General features: G+C 40.0%; 1 protein-coding gene across 3 annotated transcripts in view; it reads right to left on the minus strand.

The window, feature by feature from the left end:
* Positions 1-241: 241 nt before the first annotated feature.
* adgb (androglobin) overlaps positions 242-23,363 on the minus strand; it is a 137,170-nt gene continuing 114,048 nt past the window's right edge. For 2 of the 3 annotated variants that reach the window (XM_060914108.1, XM_060914110.1), the window contains 5 exons: positions 20,685-20,809; positions 20,162-20,317; positions 19,892-19,974; positions 19,433-19,616; positions 18,682-19,032 (listed from right to left, as the gene is read on the minus strand). In XM_060914108.1, the coding sequence (XP_060770091.1) occupies positions 18,904-19,032; positions 19,433-19,616; positions 19,892-19,974; positions 20,162-20,317; positions 20,685-20,809 (677 nt within the window). In that variant the 3' untranslated portion in view covers positions 18,682-18,903. Of the gene's footprint in view, positions 284-18,681; positions 19,033-19,432; positions 19,617-19,891; positions 19,975-20,161; positions 20,318-20,684; positions 20,810-23,363 lie in introns of those variants that run through there. The other variant, XM_060914109.1, reaches the window with a different exon arrangement.

Below are 23,363 nucleotides of genomic sequence, written 5' to 3' on the forward strand. Positions count from 1 at the left end.
TCAGCTTGGAGTCTCCTGGGTGTATAGATTGCCTTCAGTCGGCTTCATGAAGGCTTTTCAATTGATGGCAGTCTGAATTGCTCTCCACAAGGGGGCCAAAGTTCAATGCAGTGTAACCATAGCAAAGCATGTCCTGCTTCATGCGCTGCATCCACAAGCACACTCACAGCAGGGCCTAAAACAACTTGATAATTCACTCATATCGTTTTTATTCAGGGTTGGAAACATCATCCTTCTTTTCCATAACTTTGATGGTGATCAGTCACAGACAGCATCCATTATTCTGAAACACAAGGATGGATGATCATGAACAGGCTATACATGTGACATACATATTATCTTTTACATTTTCTGGCACTATTCAAGTTAATTTAACATGATATTATATTTTCAAGTGTAGAGATGGCTGAATGATCACTTTCAGAAAGCTTTCCAGCATCACCACAGAGGCAGAGCACAACAGATTGATCATAAACAGCCTTTCCTATTTAGTGTTATCCAAGCAGCTTTTTATGCAGGTGGAGATTAAACAGCAGTGCCGCTTCTTTTTTACGAGACCGCCTGAAGACATGCTATGTCACAGAGTGTTGTGATGACCTCCGGTAAAGCATGAATAATTCAAAAGAATATAATTGAATATGCAAATTTGTGGTCTTTGATTGAAACCTGGGATATAATTTGGGCGATTGGTATAAAGTGAGTTTAACAATGAGGATATTGTGTTGAGGGGTGGTGTTAGAATGAATTGCTAATCCTACAAGGGAGAGAGAAAAAGACCCATGGCCTTTAAAGAACATCATCTACCTCCCCGGGGTGGCACAGTGGTGTAGTGGTTAGCACTGTTGCCTCACAGCAAGAAGGTCCGGGTTCAAGCCCCATGGCCGGCGAGGGCCTTTCTGTGCGGAGTTTGCATGTTCTCCCCGTGTTCGCGTGGGTTTCCTCCGGGTGCTCCAGTTTCCCCCACAGTCCAAAGACATGCAGGTTAGGTTAACTGGTGACTCTAAATTGACCGTAGGTGTGAATGTGAGTGTGAATGGTTGTCTGTGTCTACGTGTCAGCCCTGTGATGACCTGGCGACTTGTCCAGGGTGTACCCCGCCTTTCGCCCGTAGTCAGCTGGGATAGGCTCCAGCTTGCCTGCGACCCTGTAGAACAGGATAAAGCGGCTAGAGATAATGAGATGAGATGAGGAAAGGAGAGATAACTAATTGTTCTGGTTAAATTCAATCATTTGTTTCGCTTACAAAGTGACAGACACCACAGAGACCAGAGTTTCTCATCTAAGCAGATAGTTTATTGACAGCTACTGAAATGGGAGCGCCACTGGAATGTATATTACAACATACAGTGGATATAAAATGTAAAAATTTAAAATATAACAGCACTGTTAAAAGCGCTGCTTTTTGTGATGTAAAATAAAGAAACCAAAATAAATCATAACAGATATTTTTCTACCTTTGATTTTGCAACCAACAAAATTCAAGCATGTACAGGAGCTCATGTAGCTTGGAACACATATTCAACATCAACAATATGTGGAGAAAATGGCACAGTGAAATTACACACAGCAGGATGTCCCTCCAAGTTTGACAAAAAGGACAAGAAAATATATTAGGGAGGCTGTCAAGAGACCTACACTAGCAATACCTAGAGCTACAGGAATATCTAACAATTAAGTTTGTGCATGTGGTAATCTATTTTATTCACATATATGAGTTATGGGGTAAGGTGGCTAAAGGGGGCACTTTCTCACAAAAAAAATGACTGCCTAAATCACTCCAAACCATGTGTCAAAATGTGTTATGGTCTGATGACACCAAGATAGAACTAATTGGGCGTAATTGTTGGTGCATAAACAAGACAGCTTAACACCCAAAAAATACCATACCCACACTAAAGCATTGTGGCAGCATCATGCTGTGGTTCTGTTTGTCCTCAGCTGGGGAATCATAGATCACTCCAAATACCAATCTATTTTGCCACAAAACCTGTAGGCCTTTGTTAGACAACTGATAACAACCCAAAGCACAAATCCAAGTAAACAAAGGAACAGCTTCTGAAAAAGATGATCAACGCTTTGGAATGGCCCTATCAGAGTCCAGATCTAACTCCTATCAAAAACCTAAGCACAGGATATACCCTTGCAGTGTGATAGATCTGGAGCAGTTTTGAAATTGCCAAATGAAGATATGCTAATTTGGTAGACTCTTTCCCAAAAAGACTGAGAGCTGTATTACGGTACAAGCAGAAGTATTAATTTAGGGGTGTGCACACTTATGCAACTAGGTTATTGTAAGTAAAAAATATATATATATTTCCTTTTTTTTCAGTTGAATTTTGTTGGCTGCAAAATCAAGTTAAAAGTGGAAAAAAATTGACATGATTTATTTTTTATCAAAAACCTAAAACAACCCACCCATGAGTGTGATGGTCAGGTGTCCACATACCGTACTATTGGCTATATACATTAGGTGTATCACCAAATATTGCAAAAACAATGTGGAGAAATACTATGTTTTCATGACACTGTGATAATATCATTTATAATTCAGACCTCCAACAATGTATTTAATTAGCACAGCATGAAGAATGTAGTGTTCTTTGTGTACATGAATACTGGAGCACTACCCATGAGTGCTTCATTGTGTAATTTGAGCTTCAATTGATTTTGATTTTTTATCTACAGTATATTGTATTAGCTGATAAGAAGTGTGTTTTTTCAACCTGAAATTCAAACTGAATTATAAAGAAAAATCAGAATTCATAAAACGATCTTAAACACAATAGGCCTTGGCACATGCGTCTTCACTGTGTTTGATCATCCCAAAGGACAGCTGTCAATCAGTTAGTCTGCTAGGAGTGACAGTCCATTGCTGTCCTGCAGTGTCTGAGGAACAAGCAAACAAAACACACACACACACACACACACACACACACACACACACACACACACACACACACACACACTCTCTCTCTCTCTCTCGAAAACAAGGTCACAGCGCACAGTTTTTCTGTCAAACTCAGTCAATCACTATGAGCAAGAACACAGGAGACTGCAGACACTAGAAAAGCAAAATAGCATTAAATATCCATCCATCCATTATCTGTAGCTGCTTATCCTGTTCTACAGGGTCACAGGCAAGCTGGAGCCTATCCCAGCTGACTATGGGTGAGAGGCGGGGTACACCCTGGACAAGTTGCCAGGACATCACAGGGCTAACAAACAGAGACAAATAACCATTCACACTCACATTCACACCTACGGTCAATTTAGAGCCACCAATTAGCCTAACCTGCATGTCTTTGGACTGTGGGGGAAACCGGAGCACCTGGAGGAAACCCACGCAGACAACATGCAAACTCCACACAGAAAGGCCCTCGTCGGCCACTGGGCTCGAACCCAGGACCTTCTTGCTGTGAGGCGACAGTGCTAACTACTAGACCATCATGCCACCCGCATAGCATTATGATTGGCACCTCTGCTGTTCAAACAGTGCAATTACATTAAATGTAAATGAACATCACATTTTTGTATCACAATGCATTGTATCATTATGCATCAGTATACTCATAGCATTTACACTCAATGCCTGTAAAATATATAAAGTAACAGGTGAACAGATGTTCGACTGAAGTAAGGATGGTGGGACTTTTTTAGCTTGCTGCAAAAATTACTACTACTAAGCTAAGCTATGTTTATGGATCGCTATGTTAGTCAACTGTGTTGATTAAAATATCACATGACCCCTCTGATCTTCATGTAAAGGTAAACTGAGCACAAAACTGCACCAGACAGTATCAGAAATGCTGCATTTAAAAAAAATGGGCCAGTAGTTGAAAATAAAAATGATGATGAGGTAAAAATTGTGAATAAATCTACACTATTCCTGTTGATCCATGTATATTGTGTACAATGTACATGTAATGTACAAGTAGTTTACAATAATGCACCTCTTTTCAGTTTACATTACATTTACAATAATGTAAACTACTCTGGGTTAGGGTTACCCAACCAGCAATCACTGATCCTACTGCTTCCCAACAACCAATCACTGATCACTGCTTCCCAACAACCAATCACTGAGCACCACTGTTTCCCAACAACCAATCACTGAGCACCACTGTTTCCCAGCAACCAATCACTGCTCACCACTTTCCTAATGACAAGCCACACTGATCATCGCTTTTCTTATAGAATATTAGAATCAGAATCACTTTACTCACCAAATATACAAGGTCTGCAGCCTAAATTTTTTTTTGTTTATCTCTCTTCTCCCTCTTTTGAGTATACTTGATTTGGTTGTTTGGAAGATAAGGTTTCAGCTAATATTGTGTACCTATTGGCAAGGGAGTAACTTTGGGTTGAACATTCAAGTTTGAAGGACATGGGACATGGATTTTTTTCTGGGTATAATTATGTATAAAGGACATAAGAAATGCTATCTAAATCACTGAAGGGCGTCAAAAATGTGAAAATCATCACATTATTCAACTTTTTTATACATCAGCGTAAAACAATGATTCGTTAATTAGCTAGGTGGTCACGTGACCCGTGACGTCACAAAAACTTTCCAAGGAGCCAGCGCTTGGGAATCTAATGTAAACAGGTTACCGAAATGGACACCATCGACAGTGACATTCCCGATGTTTCACAGAGATATGAAGTTAGACCCTATCAATTCGAACCGATAGCTGGAAATTCACATGAACATAGATCTTGTCTTTACTCTGATGGGTCAGATGATTCTGAGAGTGAGAGTTCATTCAATCCCCATGAAACTGAAAGTGGTCGGCTCGATAACACTTCCTGGTAAGTTAAAAACAATTCTGCTCAAAGGCTAATGATCTGTTGAAAGAAGTATTATTTTTGTATCATACATTGAAAGTTCATCATAGATCTAGCTAAAGTCCGTTGCAAGCTAGGTTTTTTTTGCTGATATTTTTCGAGATTGATTGAGATACAATGCTTCCAGAGTCCGAGATGAAAACATTCAAAATGGCGAAACGAGTCAGAATTATGATAATCAATAATTGATACAGCCAAAATTATAATACTAATCCTTACCTCGGCTTTCAGTCGCTTAGCAAAAGCACCTCGGCATTTTTCCACATGAGGCCCATGGTAAAACCACACTTCCAGGAGGGGCTGCCGTCTGCCTCCCAAGCCGGCCGAGAGCGCTCCTCGTCGGGCACGGCCAGGCGGGCGAATGCCCTGGTCCGTCCGCCCTGTCTAAAAAATAATGGTACAACTCCGAGTGAAGGTATCAATGCGCTGTCGAAGCGCGCAGAAGGTGTTAGTACGCCTGTCATTATAGTGCGGACTTTCCATAGCATAGAAAATCGCTACGTTTCAATTTGTGTAACTGAACTTGTTTCATATCACTGGTCATATAAACCTATGTAAACAGGAAAAACGCGGAAGAGTTTGGTCGCATCTAACTACAGCCCCAAAAAATACCATTGGCCATGCTGAGCCTAGCTACATTGCTAACAGGAGTGACAGCGCGTCTGACTGACTGGGAGGTCGCGCAAAGCTCGGAGAGGTACGGAGCAGCTCGTCTCAATTCAGATAAGAGCATATTTCATTATGGAAGTACGGTGGACTGTTCCTATTTAAATGTCCATTAATGTTACAGGATTTCTTGACTGTCTCTACAGTTGTTGGAATGTTAGGCCCTGTATATTATGGCGCTATCACTGCCTCCATGAACCCGGCTATACGGCCTCTTAAATTTGGCTTGGCAATTAATATCGCTCAGTACCTGAGTATTAATGTTGAAAGAATCCTCAGTGAAATGGTCCGAACACAGTTTGTGGGAAACAGTAGGTGCAAAGTTTTTTCTACGGCAGTAGTGAGCCCACACTTTCCTCAGCTTCGGGTCCTTGGGGAATGCAAAAAAACTTACTCCAGGGCATTTCCCATTGGAATTATTGCAACCATAAGCAGCACAATACACCATGATGTTCAATGTACGTTATAAGACTATAAAAACAATTTTCTTGTCATTCACTTCTCCATTCATCTATCCACTTGTGCTGTGCCCGAAAGTTTTTGTGACGTATGATCACGTGACAGCGGCTCTTCCGGTTGTAAAATATGCATATCGAAGCTCGAGCAGAAATGCCATATAATCATCACAAATATAACGATTTTGCTGAATTTAATAGATGATTTTGTATTTGTTGATGCAATTAATTCATATTTTTAATGGAAAGAAACTGATATAGCGTACATTTATGTTTCATGTCCCATGTCCTTTGAGGTCTCCATGCATTTGGTGTGGGGGTGGTTCGGCAGCATGTTCCCACTCTGTCGGGAAATTTTTCAAAAAGGCTGGTTCACATGAATTTTATGGGGAAGAGATATACCAAAACAACATGAAATACACATGCCAACTAGTGCAGTAGAATAGGCTAAAATGGTCCACTTTGTGACAAAAGCACCAAATTTGTAGCATATCAGTTTGCTGTTCTAGTATCAGTGAAATGGATATTTATCACTTCCTGACCATATCTTCAGCCATCTACTAGTTATGCCACAATTTAACAATATTTAATCCCTATTATTATCAAACAATTATTGCAGCATTAATAGCAGTCATTACAATACTGCAATAACTGTTGGAGAATAATAGGGATTAGAGAATAATAGGGATTAATGGTTAAATCCTAAATTACATTAACTACTTGATATACCTTCAAAATAATCAAGATAATCACAGCTAGCGTGGGCGGCACGGTGGTGTAGTGGTTAGCGCTGTCGCCTCACAGCAAGAAGGTCCTGTGTTCGAGCCCCGTGGCCGGCGAGGGCCTTTCTGTGCGGAGTTTGCATGTTCTCCCCGTGTCCGCGTGGGTTTCCTCCGGGTGCTCCAGTTTCCCCCACAGTCCAAAGACATGCAGGTTAGGTTAACTGGTGACTCTAAATTGACCATAGGTGTGAATGTGAGTGTGAATGGTTGTCTGTGTCTATGTGTCAGCCCTGTGATGACCTGGCGACTTGTCCAGGGTGTACCCCACCTCTCGCCCGTAGTCAGCTGGGATAGGCTCCAGCTTGCCTGCGACCCTGTAGGACAGGATAAAGCGGCTAGAGATAATGAGATGAGAATGAGATGAGATCACAGCTAGCTAGTAGCTATGATACAAGTGATCAGATTCTATGATGGCTAGTCTAGCCAGCTAATGTTTCACCTAACACAATGAAACCACAGCAGAAAATAAAACTTTCATTTAATTAGCATTCTGTTGGGAAAGGGTTTTTTTCTCTTTTTGTTGGACAAACCAGGTAAAACTGTTGTTTGTTTGTTGCACCTCTTTTCATTTTATATTCATTTTATGTGCTACTGCTTGTGAGATAACATGGGGAGAGGAGGATGGGTTGGGCCTAAACAGGGATGGGGGGGGGGGGGGTTTGAAAAAAATGTCATTTTTTGCTTACTAATTACATTGAATCACGAAAACCAACCACTTTATCATTATTTATAAAAGGCAATATTTTTTCATTCATTAAATATTATTATTTGGGGGGAGGGGGGTGTATTGGCCAGTTTTGATTCTTGAAAGCGTGTGTGTGTGTGTGTGGGGGGGGGGGGGGGGGGTAATCCAAAATCTACATAATAATCCTAAAGCAGCTGATGTTGTTGCTGATGTTATAACTGTGGCAGCGGGGGCGTGGTCAAGCGCCGGTCTGTGACAGGAGGGCAGAGTCAGGGAAGGTAAGTGGCAGAATCACTACACCTGATGTCAGTTAACCTGTGTTTGTCTGTGTCTTCCCAGTGACCGCGCCCTATATAAGGAGGGAGAGCAGAGAGCAGAGGAGCTCATCCCCGAACCAGACGCCGGTTGTGTGTGCGTGCGTGCGCAGTATAAAAGTTGTTCACTGAAAAGTGTGGCAATAAAAACCCTGTTGCCGAACCTGATCTCTGTCCTGCCGTCCTCTGTGCTCCACCCTTCCTTAGAAGTGTTACAATAACCTAACACTAAACCTAACACTATTGTAAACAAAAATAATTGAATATGAACATGGGATGGTAGGTTTATAGTTCAGGAAGTTTCTGGGACAGTTCTTACCTTAAAAATTTAGCCCAGAGCCCTAGTGTACTTAATCTTTTACACTGTAAAATGTTGAACAATTTTCTGAGTTTTTATTATTATTATTATTATTATTATTATTATTATTATTATTATTATTATTATATACTTCTGTACATATTTTCTGTTAAATTTCTTTTACAATACATTTGTAAAAAAATTATGTATACAGTGAATTTAAAAATAGATTTTTTAAACATTATTTAACGTATCATCAACAACAACAACAATCACCACTACTGTGTAGAATAAGGGCATTGTATGCATCATGGAGCAGCAGTTGAGGGAATTAAGGAGAGCCTCGTCTTATTGAATTTGATGTAGGACTGTTATTTTGCCTTCTAGCTAATCATGGTGTTACACTTTGCAAGATCAACACAGCTCTAACAAGATTGAGAGATGAGTGGAGGCATCTATGTCAATCCTGGTGTGGTGGATGAATAAGATCAGGAGGTAAAGTTGATGTTTCTGCAGGTGAGTTGTCATCACTTTAGACAAGACTAGATTTTGGATGAAGGTGTCTTATTGGCATATGCATCATAGAGTGCTTCTGGTTTAATCCAATGTTGTTTTATATTCATTAAACTCAACATTAAAAAAAAAACACTCCGGACTGTGTAGTCAAACCTAGCTGACTAAGAACATAGTTAATGTAGGCTGCCCCCTAAAATTCTATCCATTAACAATTAACAAGAAAAAACAAGAACCCATGCCTGCTTTTATGAAATAGCCTTGTAGGACACATCAGCTTTACCTACACACACACACACACACACACACACACACATATATATATATACACACAGTGCTCAGCGTAAATGAGTACACCCCCTTTGAAAAGTAACATTTTAAACAATATCTCAATGAACACAAACAATTTCCAAAATGTTGAAAAAAAGTTTAATATAACATCTGTTTAACTTATAACTTGAAAGTAAGGTTACTAATATAAACTTAGATTACACATTTTTCAGTTTTACTCAAATTAGGGTGGTGCAAAAATGAGTACACCCCACAACAAAAACTATTACATCTAGTACTTTGTATGGCCTCCATGATTTTTAATGACAGCACCAAGTCTTCTAGGCATGGAATGAACAAGTTGGCAACATTTTGCAACATCAATCTTTTTCCATTCTTCAACAATGACCTCTTTTAGTGACTGGATGCTGGATGGAGAGTGATACTCAACTGGTCTCTTCAGAATTCCCCATAGGTGTTCGACTGGGTTCAGATCAGGAGACATACTTGGCCACTGAATCACTTTCACCCTGTTCTTCTTCAGAAATCCAACAGTGGCCTTAGATGTGTGTTTAGGATCATTGTCATGTTGGAAAAGTGCACGATGACCAAGGGCACGGAGTGATGGTAGGATCTTCTCTTTCAGTGTAGAGCAATACATCTGTGAATTCATGATGCTATCAATGAAATGCAGCTCCCCAACACCAGCAGCACTCATGCAGCCCCAAACAATGACACTGCCACCACCATGTTTCACTGTAGGCACCATGCATTTTTCTTTGTATTCCTCACCTTTGCGACGCCATACAGTTTTGAAGCCATCAGTTCCAAAAACATTTATCTTGGTCTCATCACTCCAGAGTATAGAGTCCCAGTAGTCTTCATCTTTGTCAGCATGGGCCCTGGCAAACTCTAGGCGGGCTTTTTTGTGCCTGGGCTTTAGGAGAGGCCTCTTTTGTGGACGGCATCCATGCATGTCATTCCTCTGCAGTGTACGCCGTATTGTGTCACGGGAAATAGTCACCCCAGTTTGGCTTTCTACTTCTTTAGATAACTGCAGTGAACTTGCATGCCAATTTTCTTCAACCCTTCTCATCAGAAGACGCTCCTGTCAAGGTGTTAACTTCCGTGGACGACCTGGACGTCTGTGTGAGATGATTGCAGTTCCATCTTTCTTAAATTTTTGTACCACTTTTGCTACAGTATTCTGACTGATAAGTAAAGCTTTGCTGATCTTCTTGTAGCCTTCACCTTTATTGTGTAAAGAAATTATTTTCTTTGGGGAATTCTGAAGAGACAAGTTGAGCATCACTCTCCATCCAGCATCCAGTCACTAAAAGAGGTCATTGTTGAAGAATGGAAAAAGATTGATGTTGCAAAATGTCACCAACTTGTTCATTCCATGCCTAGAAGACTTGGTGCTGTCATTAAAAATCATGGAGGCCATACAAAGTACTACATGTAGTAGTTTTTGTTGTGGGGTGTACTCATTTTTGTACCACCCTAATTTGAGTAAAACTGAAAAACGTGTAATCTAAGTTTACATTATTAACCTTACTTTCATGTTATAAGTTAAACAGATGTTATATTAAACTTTGTCTTTTCAACGTTTTGGAAATTGTTTGTATTCATTTCAAAGGGGGTGTGCTCATTTATGCTGAGCACTGTATATGCAAGTGTGTATATATATATATATATATATATATATATATATATATATATATATATATAAAAAGCTGAGGTTGCATTGTTGTCTAGGCAGGTGGCAGGTGTCGGCCATTCTGTCTGCAACAGAGGCAAGCACATGTAAACAAGTGAGAAAATTGATGAAAGGATGAATGAATGAAATGAATAACTGCCCAGGCATGATGCAGCTGCAATTAAATCTATTCTCTCTCTCCCTCTCCTATAGCGTGTGTCCGTGACAACCAGTGACGCAACATTTGCAACGGTGACGTCTCCTCTACCTGAGACACGCTACGTTATTAGCCGAGACGTGATGTGCTAAGGGTCAGCGTGAGGTGAGCGTTCCGACAGAAACAACACGTGTCATTTGTGTGCGTCCTAACCACAGATTAGATCTCTCAGATGACAGACTGCGCACACACACACACACGGCCTTAAACCATTTCAGAGATCTCTCCTGAGCACACCTTGTCAAATGACTCATTCCTCACTGCCTTGTTAAACAAAGTACTTTATTGCTTACAGGCAGCCCAGTAATCAGAGGCTTAAAACACTCCTTGATCACTCAAAGAAGTGGGATGCAAGTGCAATTTCTCATGCATATTTCATCCTCATAAAGCATTTATATTGCAATACTTTACAATAAATAAAGGAAAAGATATGTGTACTATATTAGAGCATGGTTATTACAATGAGATGTAAAACACATCCATTAGTGCAATGACACCCTTTTCTGTAATCTGACAATCCCACAATCTTCACATTTAATCAAATAACTAACACCAATCATCGAGAACTGAATCTGCTGGCTACGGAGATTTTCGAGCTAGACAGATTGCACTGGACTACAATTGTGTATAAGTGTTGCTTCTGCTTTTCAAAGTGAACACAAATATAGATTTTTCGGATTTCTGATTTATTCCAATGTATTGAAATTTATGTTCCATCATATGGTAGTGGTGAACACATCGCACTGCCCATCCTTTGATCTCTGTCCTTCAGCTTGACATCTGTTATTTTGAGAAATCCTGGTCTCAAGAATTGAAATCTTTCACCTTCCTTGTTCATTGCATTCACAAACTTTTTCCATCAACCTAAGTCTGAAATGATGAGGAGGCATTGCATCACTTTTCTGTCCTGGAACCACATACTTAGTTGCCATCTCATATGATGTGAACATGAATAAAAGTATTTAGATTCATTTCTGGGGCGGCACGGTGGTGTAGTGGTTAGCGCTGTCGCCTCACAGCAAGAAGGTCCTGGGTTCGAGCCCCGGGGCCGGCGAGGGCCTTTCTGTGTGGAGTTTGCATGTTCTCCCTGTGTCCGCGTGGGTTTCCTCCGGGTGCTCCGGTTTCCCCCACAGTCCAAAGACATGCAGGTTAGGTTAACTGGTGACTCTAAATTGACCGTAGGTGTGAATGTGAGTGTGAATGGTTGTCTGTGTCTATGTGTCAGCCCTGTGATGACCTTGCGACTTGTCCAGGGTGTACCCCGCCTTTCGCCCGTAGTCAGCTGGGATAGGCTCCAGCTTGCCTGTGACCCTGTAGAAGGATAAAGCGGCTAGAGATAATGAGATGAGATTCATTTCTGCACACAAAATAAAAATTTGTGCTCAAACAGTTTTAGGGAAATTAACTGTTAAGTGTTTTAATGACGGGATGTCACCCAGCACCCCATTAACACCCAAATTACTCCAAACATGTCTGATTCGTTTGTCCATCATTTGTGCATGCAAAGTAAACATGTTTAACCCTAACCATAAACTTTTTTAGGGTTTAAATTTAAATCAACTTTAAATTTATTGTCTCCAAAACTGTTTGAGTACAAATTTTTGTTTTGCGTGCACAAACAAATCGAAATACTTTTATTCATGTTCTCATTATATGGGGTGCCAATGTCTTATTTCTGTACAATGAGACTCGTTATGTTAAGAGGATGCATGGTGTTTTCTTATGAATTGCATTTGACCAGACAGCTAGAAGGGGCTCTGTGGTCTGATTTAAGATAAAATTCAGACAAAAGCAGTTGCTACACTAAGGGACTAAGACATTATCACTGGGAAACCAAGATTTCTGACAAATCATTTGTAGTGTTTTTTCTCCTGTCACTCTGCTTGTTCTACAAAACACAAAACATACAAGAAGAAGAAGCTTTATTGTCATTGTACAAGAATACAACGAAATTCCGTTTGGCAGCATATCTCTTATAGCAGCTACATGTCACAGTCACAAGAAAATATATTAAACATAAATAGTAAAAACAGTACAACGATAATTATCTATGAAATGTGAAATATTATTTGTAATATTTGCTTCCAGGGAGAGAATTTTCTTAATGGCAGGCCTTTCTTTTAATGCTTATTTGCACCATTTTTGATGCATATTTCATATGACATGCTTAAGAAGCTGTCCATTGTGTTAATTTGTCTCTGTTCTAGCCACAATTTTATCTACCTGCAATAAGACCGAAGCCTCAAAACTAGGCCAAAATGTTACACCAATCTCTGGGCCTTTCATCCCGAAAGCAGAAGATCTTTCATCACCTTCAACATCAAGTCAAGTCAGTTTTATTTGTACATATGGACACTGTCACAAAGCAGCTTTACAGAAATATATAAATTCTGGATATAAATTTTAAACATATGAATCGATAAATTTATCCCTGAAGAGCAAGTCTCCCTGACACAACATGAGAAAGAAACCTTGAGAGAAACTAGACTCAAAAGGGAACACATCCTCACCTAGGTGACACCCGATAGTGTGATTATAAAATAACTCTCTTCTATAACTGTGTCCTGTATGGTCAAAAAGCGCAATTGTGTAATGTCTTGGTGCCCAAGTGGGTTTCTATGGGTTTTTATGAATTTAAACTTTCTTATTCTATTAACAGATCATTTTGCTTCTTTCTAGAAATGAACCCTTAAAATTAGCAAAATTATCTGTCAGCAGAACAAGAAAATAGTCAAATATGTCTAGAAATAGGGTTAATCTTATATTTGATTTATTGTAATCTTATAATAGGAAATAGTAGATAAATTTGACTAGATTCAAGATCTTTTCACTTGTTAAGATGTCATTTTTTTTTGCAGTGTGTTATTATTAGATCAGGCTGCTGAGTTCAGATCTCAGTATTGTGAACCCAGTGAATACACAGGTCAGTGAATTACTGACCTGTGATACTTCACCAATGATACTGAAGCTACTTCATTTAATTTTGTAAAATTTTTGAAATTTGAACATTGGAATTACAATTACATTTTAAAGATTTTTCATAATATTAACATATAACATGCAGAATATTATATATACTGTATATCTGCATTAAATGTGATCATTAATGCCTTTTAATTCCTATGCTAGATCCCAATTTGCCTAAGAAATTAGACAAGGCTATAAATATCATAGAACTTTCCATTGCTGCCAAACTGATGCAACATGCCAAGTATCCTGGTCTCTATGATTAGACCCTCTTATCTACTACTACTACTCTTCTTCGGTTTTACGTTGGTTTCTCCACCAGAAGGCAGGTATGACATTGAATGGCAATTTTTTTTTTCCATCCCCATCTATCCAATGTGTCAGAGGCCTCCAGCTTGTATTCACAGAGGTAACTCTGGATGACCTCCGCCCAGGTTTTCCGTGGCCTGCCCCTAGGCACCCGTCCCTCCACGCTAAGGCTGGTCACCTTGGCAATCCACAAATTGCTGCGTTGCACGTGTCCAAACCATCTTAGGCATCTGCCTGAAATGGCTGTCTTCAGGTCTTTCAAGCCACTCAAACAGGGAAAAGGTTGGGATGTCATTGTCTCCTCTCACTCCGCAAATCCACCTGACCATTGATTGCTCGTTCTTTTGCAATCTACAAAAGTCAGCCTTCTTCAGGGCCCAGCACTCACTGGCATATAGCATTATGCCTTTCACACAGATGTTATAAATACTGCCCTGAGTTCTCATGGAAAGGCTTTTGCTCATCAGGATGGGTAGGAGTTCACGGAATTTACCCCGAGAGGTTCTTACTCGAGTGATAGTAGCAGCCTCACAGCCACCTCCAGCTAAGATTGAGTCTCCCAGATAACAGAAGGAGTCTACCACCTCTAGCTTGTGCTCATCAACCATCACATGGTCACATGGCCAAGGCAACAGCTGCATTTGAAGTCAGGGTCAGGAGTCAGTCTGCCACTGGTACTGGTGCACCTCTTGTGAACCCAGTGTTTACAGCAGTGGCAGAAGATGGAGTCCACACCAACTCCTTTCCTACAAACACCACAAGAGTGTTTGCTAGAGTTCTTCAAAGAGCCTAGGTTGGGGCCCGATATCATTAGCTTGGTCTTGGCCATATTTACCCGCAACCCTTTTGCCTCAAACCCAGACTCCCAGAGACGCACCTTCTCCAGGAGATCATCTAGGGAGTCTGATGCTAGAACTAGGTCGTCTGCGTATAGCAACTCCCAAGGGCAACCAGTGCAAAATTCGCGGGATAAGCCTCCATATCTCCTCATTATATTATCCAATTAGTTTATTCCACAATGATTTCAAACTTTTAACTAAACTGCTTGCTTTATGCATAGAAATGGTGTTAGCTCTACTTATTTCTCCAGCTTAAACTGGATTTTTAGGTGCCTATTCAATACAATTTAGCCATTTTATTCCAAAGGTTGTAGAATATAAAAATCTTTGATTTAGGAAAATTTGGCCTTGTATTTTCTGGGTTAAGCTACTGGAGTCAGGAAACCTTTCAAGGTTTCTACAGTTTCTATGTCACAATCAGGCAGCCATGCCCCCACCTACAAGCACACACTACTAGGCATGCACAACTGCATACAATACAAATAAGCACACACATTTTACTGCGAACAGTCACACATGCCAATCTAAAACGCACACTCACCATCACCATGCATATGCAATGCAATGATGGAAAATGTCATCTTCAAGTTTGTTTTATTTTATTATTATTTTAATATTAATCCCTGAATCATAATAATATACAAAGCACAGGGTAACTCATCATCTGAAGATGCAGTCTGTTAAAAATAAAACTCGGTTTTTAAAATCCTGTTCAAATGAACAACTCCCTCTCACGGCAGAAGAACATCTCAGTGGTACTGTAGATCACACATCTCTGAGCAGCTCTATGTACATAGAAAAGTATCTATGTACATAGAGCTATGTACTGTACATATCTATGTATGTATCTAGAAAAGGAAATGAATGTCAGAAAGTCCTGCAAGATATGGTTTGATTCTTGTTGTTGGTTTGTGTCTTGTAGATGTCCAGCATATATATATATATATATATATATATATATATATATATATATATATATATATATACACACACACGCGCACACACACGAAAGTAAGTCAAAAAGTTCTAAGACAAATGAAAAAAATCTTTGTTTATGAAAATAACAAAGCTATTTCTCTACATATCCTCCATTTAAGTCTAAACACTTCTGCATGCGATGTTTCCATTGGAGAATTCTTTCTTTATATTCCTTTTCTGAATTCTTTTGAATTCCTTTTGAAATTATAACATCTGTCTTAGAACTTTTTCACTTACCCTCGTATATTTGATGGAAAAGTTAATGCTGGCTAAAACAGAAAGATGTCAGCATTAACTTTTTCAGCAGTTTGTGCTACAGTAGCTCTTCTGTGGGATTAGACCATATGGGCTAGCCTTCGTGCCCCATGCAAATCAATGAGCCTTCGACACCCATGACCCTGTCACTGGTTCACCGGTTATCCTTCCTTGGACTACTTTTGGTAGGTACTAACCACTGTATACCAGGAACACCCCACAAGATGTGCTATTTTGGAGATGCTCAGACCCAGTCATCCAGCCATCACAATTTGGCCCTTGTCCAAGGCGCTCAGATCCTTACACTTGTCCATTTTTCCTGCTTCCAAATAATCAACTTCAAGAACTGACTGTTCTCTTGCTGCTTAATATGTCCCACCACTTGACAGGTGCTACTTTAACAACATGATCAATGTAATTCACTTTACCAGTCAGTGTTTTTAATTTTATGGCTGATCAGCATTTTTTCATATATATATATATATATATATATATATATATATATATATATATATATATATATATATATATATATGGGGTGGCACGGTGGTGTAGTGGTTAGCGCTGTTGCCTCACAGCAAGAAGTTCCGGGTTCGCGCCCCGTGGCCGGCGAGGGCCTTTCTGTGCGGAGTTTGCATGTTCTCCCCGTGTCCGCGTGGGTTTCCTCCGGGTGCTCCGGTTTCCCCCACAGTCCAAAGACATGCAGGTTAGGTTAACTGGTGACTCTAAATTGACCGTAGGTGTGAATGTGAGTGTGAAGGGTTGTCTGTGTCTATGTGTCAGCCCTGTGATGACCCGGTGACTTGTCCAGGGTGTACCCCACCTTTCGCCCGTAGTCAGCTGGGATAGGCTCCAGCTTGCCTGCGACCCTGTAGAACAGGATAAAGCGGCTAGAGATAATGAGATTTTATATATATATATATATATATATATATATATATATATATATATATATATATATATATATATATACTATTCAAAAAAAGTAGGGGATATTGGATTTACAAGTAGAATGAAATGCAGATCATGAGGTCAGGAAGGAAACAAATGACAGAAAAACATTAAGGAAACATTTGTCAATTTATTCGAAACCCTGTGTACACTCAGTAAAGGACAGATTCCCCAGAATAAGGGTCAACACAAACACAGGGTCACACAGCAAATTTACCACCATTTTGAAACCAAGTCAGTAGCGGGTAAAACCCCCTCGGTTGGCTAGACAAGCTCGAATTCGGCGTGGCATACTCCTAACGAGACGTCCCAGGTCATTTTGGGGAATGTTATTCCATTCCTGTTGCAATGCTGCAGCAAGTTCTTGGACATTGGCAGGAGGTTGTTGACATTGGCGTAGCCGCTGTCCAAGCATGTCCCAGACATGCTCGATGGGGGAAAGGTCCGGACTGAGTGCTGGCCATGGTAATCTGGTGATATTCTGCTGCTGGAGGTAATCTGTAACGATCCTGGCCCTATGACATCTGGCATTGTCATCTTGGAAAATGAAACGGCGGCCATAATGACATGCAAACGGCACAACATGGGGTGCCAAGATGTTGTCCCGGTAGTACTGCCCTGTGACACGTCCAGCAACAACATGCAAGTCTGTTCTGCCGGCAGCAGTGATGCCTCCCCACACCATTACAGAGCCACCCCCATACGGATCATGTCTAATGACGTTAACGTCATGGAAACGTTCGTTACGTCGGCGCCAAACCCTCCTGCGTCTGTCCAGGAAGTCCACAGTGAACCTCGACTCATCTGAGAACATTACGTGGTTCCATCGGCGATTATCCCAGCGTTGATGATGACAACACCATTGGAGTCTGGCCCTAATGTGACGATCCCTCAAACAGGGAATGACACGAGGACGTCGGACGTGTAAGTGAAATCTGTGCAGTCGATTCCTGATGGTCTGGCCACTCACCACCAAGCCAGTATCCCTTCGAAGTTGAGACCTTATCTGATTTGCTGTTACCATACGATTTCTCAAGGCAATAGTGCGAATGAATCTGTCCTGAGCCTGAGTTGTTGCCCTTGGTCGACCGGATCGTGGTCTATCCTGAACAGACCCTGTAGCACGATGTCTGGACCATAATCTGCTGATGACAGACTGGGAAACATTCAATGCTCTTGCCACAACGACCTGTCTTGTGCCAACCTGTAGCATGCCAAGGGCACGTAACCTCTCATCCTGTGTTAGACGGCGCATGGTCTCTGTTTAATTAATGACTTCAACCACTGATAATCTGATGCTTTCTCTTCAAAATCTTCCTTTGGAGTGGCTCTAACCTTCCAATTCAGAGTCATGCAAATTTGTGGCACGACCCCCTTGATCATCAGTAGCATCCCGTGCTGATCATGAGAGTGTCATTGATGTGTTTGGGTGATGAATTTCTTTGGAAATGTTTCCTCAGTAAGGAACTATACAACATGCTTTCGTATCCCTTTGTATATGTGAAAATTTGGATCTCAAAATAAAATATCCCCTACTTTTTTTGAATAGTATATATAAAAAATACTGTAATACGAAGTGCGATCAAAAAGTTCCAGGACTGTTCATATTGCAGACCAAAGATCATGCACATTTGCAGTTTGTGCAATGCACAAGTATTTGCGATCAGCAAATTCTTGAAATTCTTCAGCCAGCCAAGCGCAATGAAGCAATGAGCCAGGCGAGGTGGCATTGTAATGAGATAATCAATGTAATTCACTTCACCTGTCAGTGTTTTCAGTTTTATGACTGATTGGTGTGTGTGTTATATGTATGTACTATGTATTGTGCTCTTATCAGTGTTTTGTATCTACTTTAAAAGTTCAATCAATAGAAACTCCTTCTTTCTTCTGAGACTCGTGTCGTCTCCTTTGAGACTTTTCCTTCAGCTTCCAGACCTTTATAAGCTCTCGAGTCTGATCAAACTTCCGGAAGAGCTCAGCTTTCTCCTCCTACAACAATCAATGAGGTGTTAAAATTAAAATATTTCTGTATTAACCCTTGCTGATAAATGTCTAAAAACAAAATGAATACAGTTGTACAGTTAAATTCATATTCATGGCATTATATCGGTTAAAGTGACAGAGTTTATGTTATAACCTTGAACATGTTTTTGCCACCTCATCGTCCATGGGACCTCTTATCAATCAATCAATCAATCAATCAATCAATCAATCAATCAATCAATCAATCAATCAATCAATCAATCAATCAATCAATCAAATTTGCATTGCATTGTATTGCATTATGTGTTCCAAGAAATTATACACTGTAGAACACTCTTGTACGTGACAAAATAAAGAACTTCAACTTGATAGGTAGCCTGCTCTTATGAGGTTTAAAATATCTGACCTGAATTTTTTCAAACAGCTCTCGTTGTTCCTTTATCAGTTGTTTAGTCTGCTCTTGCTCCTGCCTACGGTGATCTTGCACGGTCTCTCTGTACAGCCGAAAGCTCTGGATCTTCTCCAATCGCTCCCTCTGCTGTTCCTCCTCCATCACTGCATCCTTTAGGCGCTCTGGCCCAATGGTCTTCCTACACATGGATGATGAGAGAGAGAGAGAGAGAGAGAGAGAGAGAGAGAGAGAGCGAGAGGCAGCCAGTAAACTCATGGTTTCACTAGGCTGACAGTTGCAAGCTTCACCATGTACCCCATCTACATCTTGGGAAAAAAATGACTGTCCATGTGCCAATGCTTGTTAGATTTAGTTCTTTTTAACTAATGTTCTTTGTGTTGCTAGGCAGCACCAAAATCTCAAACTCCACAGGAAGTCTATGGAACTTCCTGTGACCATGGAAGATGTGTATACCTGATGAAAGGTGTGAGGTCAAGTGTGTAGTCTTCTCCGAGTGTCTTCAGTTTTGTCAGGTACTGCTGTCGGGTGTGAAAAGCCTGCAACAACAACAATGGCACCGTACACATCATCATCAGCTTCACAGTCTTGAAAGACCATGCTGAATGCACCCTTGGAAAGCACACAGAGCATGCACAATTCAACAAAGCACACTAGTGCACATTTCTGTGTGTGTGTGTGTGTGTGTGTGTGTGTGTGTGTGTGTGTGTGTGTGTGTGGACAAACCTTAGCTGCTCTGCCAGGCTCTGCAGCTTCCCAGGCCAGTTTCATTGCCTTAATTTGCTCCAGTCTCTCTGTGTCCTTTTTTACTTCAATTTGTTCTGCCTCCAACTGCTCACTGGCCACACACAGCATCCAGTGGGGCTTGCTCTCATCTACACTCTACACACAGACAGACAGACAGACACCCTCACACATGTACAATCTACACACCTTCTACACACACCTTCACAATATCTTTGCAAAGTAAGGATGGAAAATATCACCCTCAAATTCTTTTTTTTTTATATATTAAGCCCTGAATCATCATAATATATGAAGCGCAGGGTGACTCATTGTCTGAAGACACTCTATAATCACATGATCTGTTAAAAATAAAACTCATATTTAAAATCCTATTTAACGGAATAACTCCCTCCCACTACAGAAGAATATCTCACGTTTCTGAACAGCTCTGTATGTATCCCATAGAAGTAAATGAATGTGACGTCGTCTCCCAAGATATGGTTTACATTTTTTTTAAACCTGCCTCGGATGTGAGTTTGTCTTTTTCCTTCTCTTTGGTCTTGGTAGCTTTGGACGTGGATGGTTTCTGTGCCTCGTTGCTGGGCTGGGCCACATTTGCAGGCGTTTCTTCGATCAGATGTCTGAACACTGCACACATTATGTGAGAAAAATTTTAGCAACATTATTTTTAATATAAACATAAAAATAGCTACATGCACTTGAAAGAATGAAAATGACCAAAAGATACATTAAGAAGAAAGATGATTGAAGAAATTAAGAAGAAAGATGATTTGCATTTGAACAATAATTACATATAATAAATACATAGGATTGTATGATGTATAAATACATGAATAGATGATTTGCATTTATATGCAATACAACTGTATATATTGCTTATATATCACACCTGCCATCTGTTAAAGATTTTGATGTCATCTATAAGCATAACTCTGTGTGGATAGAGTGCATGCTAGATGGCAGTGCTGCTCCATTCAGAGACTGCTTTTCACCCCATCCACCCCTTCCTAAACAAACTCTCTATGATTCTTCTTTCCCTTCAGTCTCCTTAGATACCTCCTTCTATCCCATTGGAGAAGTTGACAAGTTTACATGGAATTCATAAGGGTTGAATGACAGCAGGTTCTGATCTAAAATGAAATCTTATCCTCCATCCATTCAGTAAAAATAACTGTCATCTGAGACTGCATAGGGTTGCATTCCTGCATTGTTTTTAATATTAAATCAGGACTTGATCAAATAAAAAAAATAATAATTACACTGTCCCAACCCCTGAGCAAACCTGAAAATATTCATATAACGTGCGCTGGCTTGCAAAATGTCTTCACATGGTCAAATTCAAACATTTATTACTTTATATTTTCATTTCTATATTTAGTCTGTTAAAAATGATAATGGAGAAAACCGCATTTAAAGATTTTATTCCAGTGCCACAGAAAGATGCCTTTAACTTTAACAACATTACTTAGAAATTTATAAGAATTATAAGCTTACAATTATAAGTTGTAGTACAAGTTGTATAAGTGGGGATGCTATGACCTAATGGTTAGAGATGCAGCTTTGGGACCAAAAGGTCCCTGGTTCCATTCCCTAGACTAGCAGGAATGGCTGAAATGCCCTTGAGCAAGGCATCTAACCCCCAACTGCTCCCCTGGCTATGTTGTACATCGCTCTGGATCAGAGTGTCTGCTAAATGCCTGCAATGTAATGTAAGTTTGCAAAATGCAGATTATCATTTCATTATTGACATCAGTCTTTGTTTCATCACCTGATTTTATATGTAAACCAAAGCCTTGTCATTTCTTCACTTCACTGATCTCTGTTGTAGGTGTAGCGAAGAACAGGGGAGAGGGGTGGGTCAGGTGTACCTAAGGGGGTGGCTCAAGTTTAACTAATGTGGGTGGATTGGTGGATGCCAAGACAAGGTTAGGAAATAACTTCATATTTTCAAAGAAAGATATTTTCAAAGAAACTCCATTTTAGTCAAAAATTTATTTTTCATATTTATTTTTACTCTTTTCCAGAATTAATCTCTAGCGACTGTCTAAAAAGCCTCCCAAATGGCACACACACACAACTCTTTTATTCACTATGTGCAAGAAAATCATTAAAACATCTTTGGAACCTATAACACTGCTTAACAGGCTCCTAACAGGCTTGACCACTTGCATAATGCTGGTTTTTCTCAGGTTTCATGTGAGAATCATCTCCACTTAATCTTCGAGCAGAGACACATTTTGCATCTAACCTCAAAACAGTCGTTGATGCCAAATAGTCCCAGCAATTTTTTTGTTGTTGTTGAATTTGCACTTCTCCATTTTCTTCTCACCCCATCTTCCAACAAGTGGGTGAAAAAAGGTGTGAAATGTTACATCACCCAGTACTACATAAGGGCATAGAAAATGTAACAGAATTGTAGAAACTGAGAAAATAACAGCAAAATAACCTCAACTTTACTAAAAACAAATCAACCTTCAATCACAAGCCAAGAATTTAATACATAACATATTTTTAAATAATCAATTAATTTAAGTGCTTGAATTTTAAAAATCCATTTTATCATGTTTCAGAAACTTTATAAGGATCCAAGGTAAGTGGGTTAATTCAGTTCTTTCCCCTACAGAAATACCTCCCATGGCACGATAGGCCAAGTACCAACTTCATTTGACTTCCCACTGACCCATTTCCACAGGTTTCCTGGGGGAAAAAATTGGAGACACATGCAGCAAGTTCTCTAATGTTTAAAAGACAACACTAAGTAAGGAATTATAGGAAAACAATCCTGAGTGTCTTTAACATTTTAGGTACCAAGTCTATGCTAATGTTAGGTTTCTGCAAATAGGTCTGACTGCAGACGCACAGTATTTACATGACACGCCCACTTCAATTAGGGTTGGGCGTTAACATGCGTTCACTCAAGGGGTGTGTCATGTACTTGTGGGTGTGTCATAAAGATTTAAAATAATTAAAAATATTTAAAGTAATGTACTATATACACCAAAGGAAAAAAAATCATTTAATGTATCAAGAGTCCGAAAGAGTGAAGAGACCGTTTAACAGTACCATTATACAAAGGAAAAGATGATGCAATGCAGTGTAGGAACCACTGAGGCTTGAGACTTTTGGAACATGGGATGAAGATTTGGGAAAGTATATAGGTTGTATTCAGTCATGTGGTTTT

Source organism: Neoarius graeffei, chromosome 2, assembly GCF_027579695.1.
Source record: "Neoarius graeffei isolate fNeoGra1 chromosome 2, fNeoGra1.pri, whole genome shotgun sequence".
Lineage (NCBI taxonomy): Eukaryota > Metazoa > Chordata > Actinopteri > Siluriformes > Ariidae > Neoarius > Neoarius graeffei.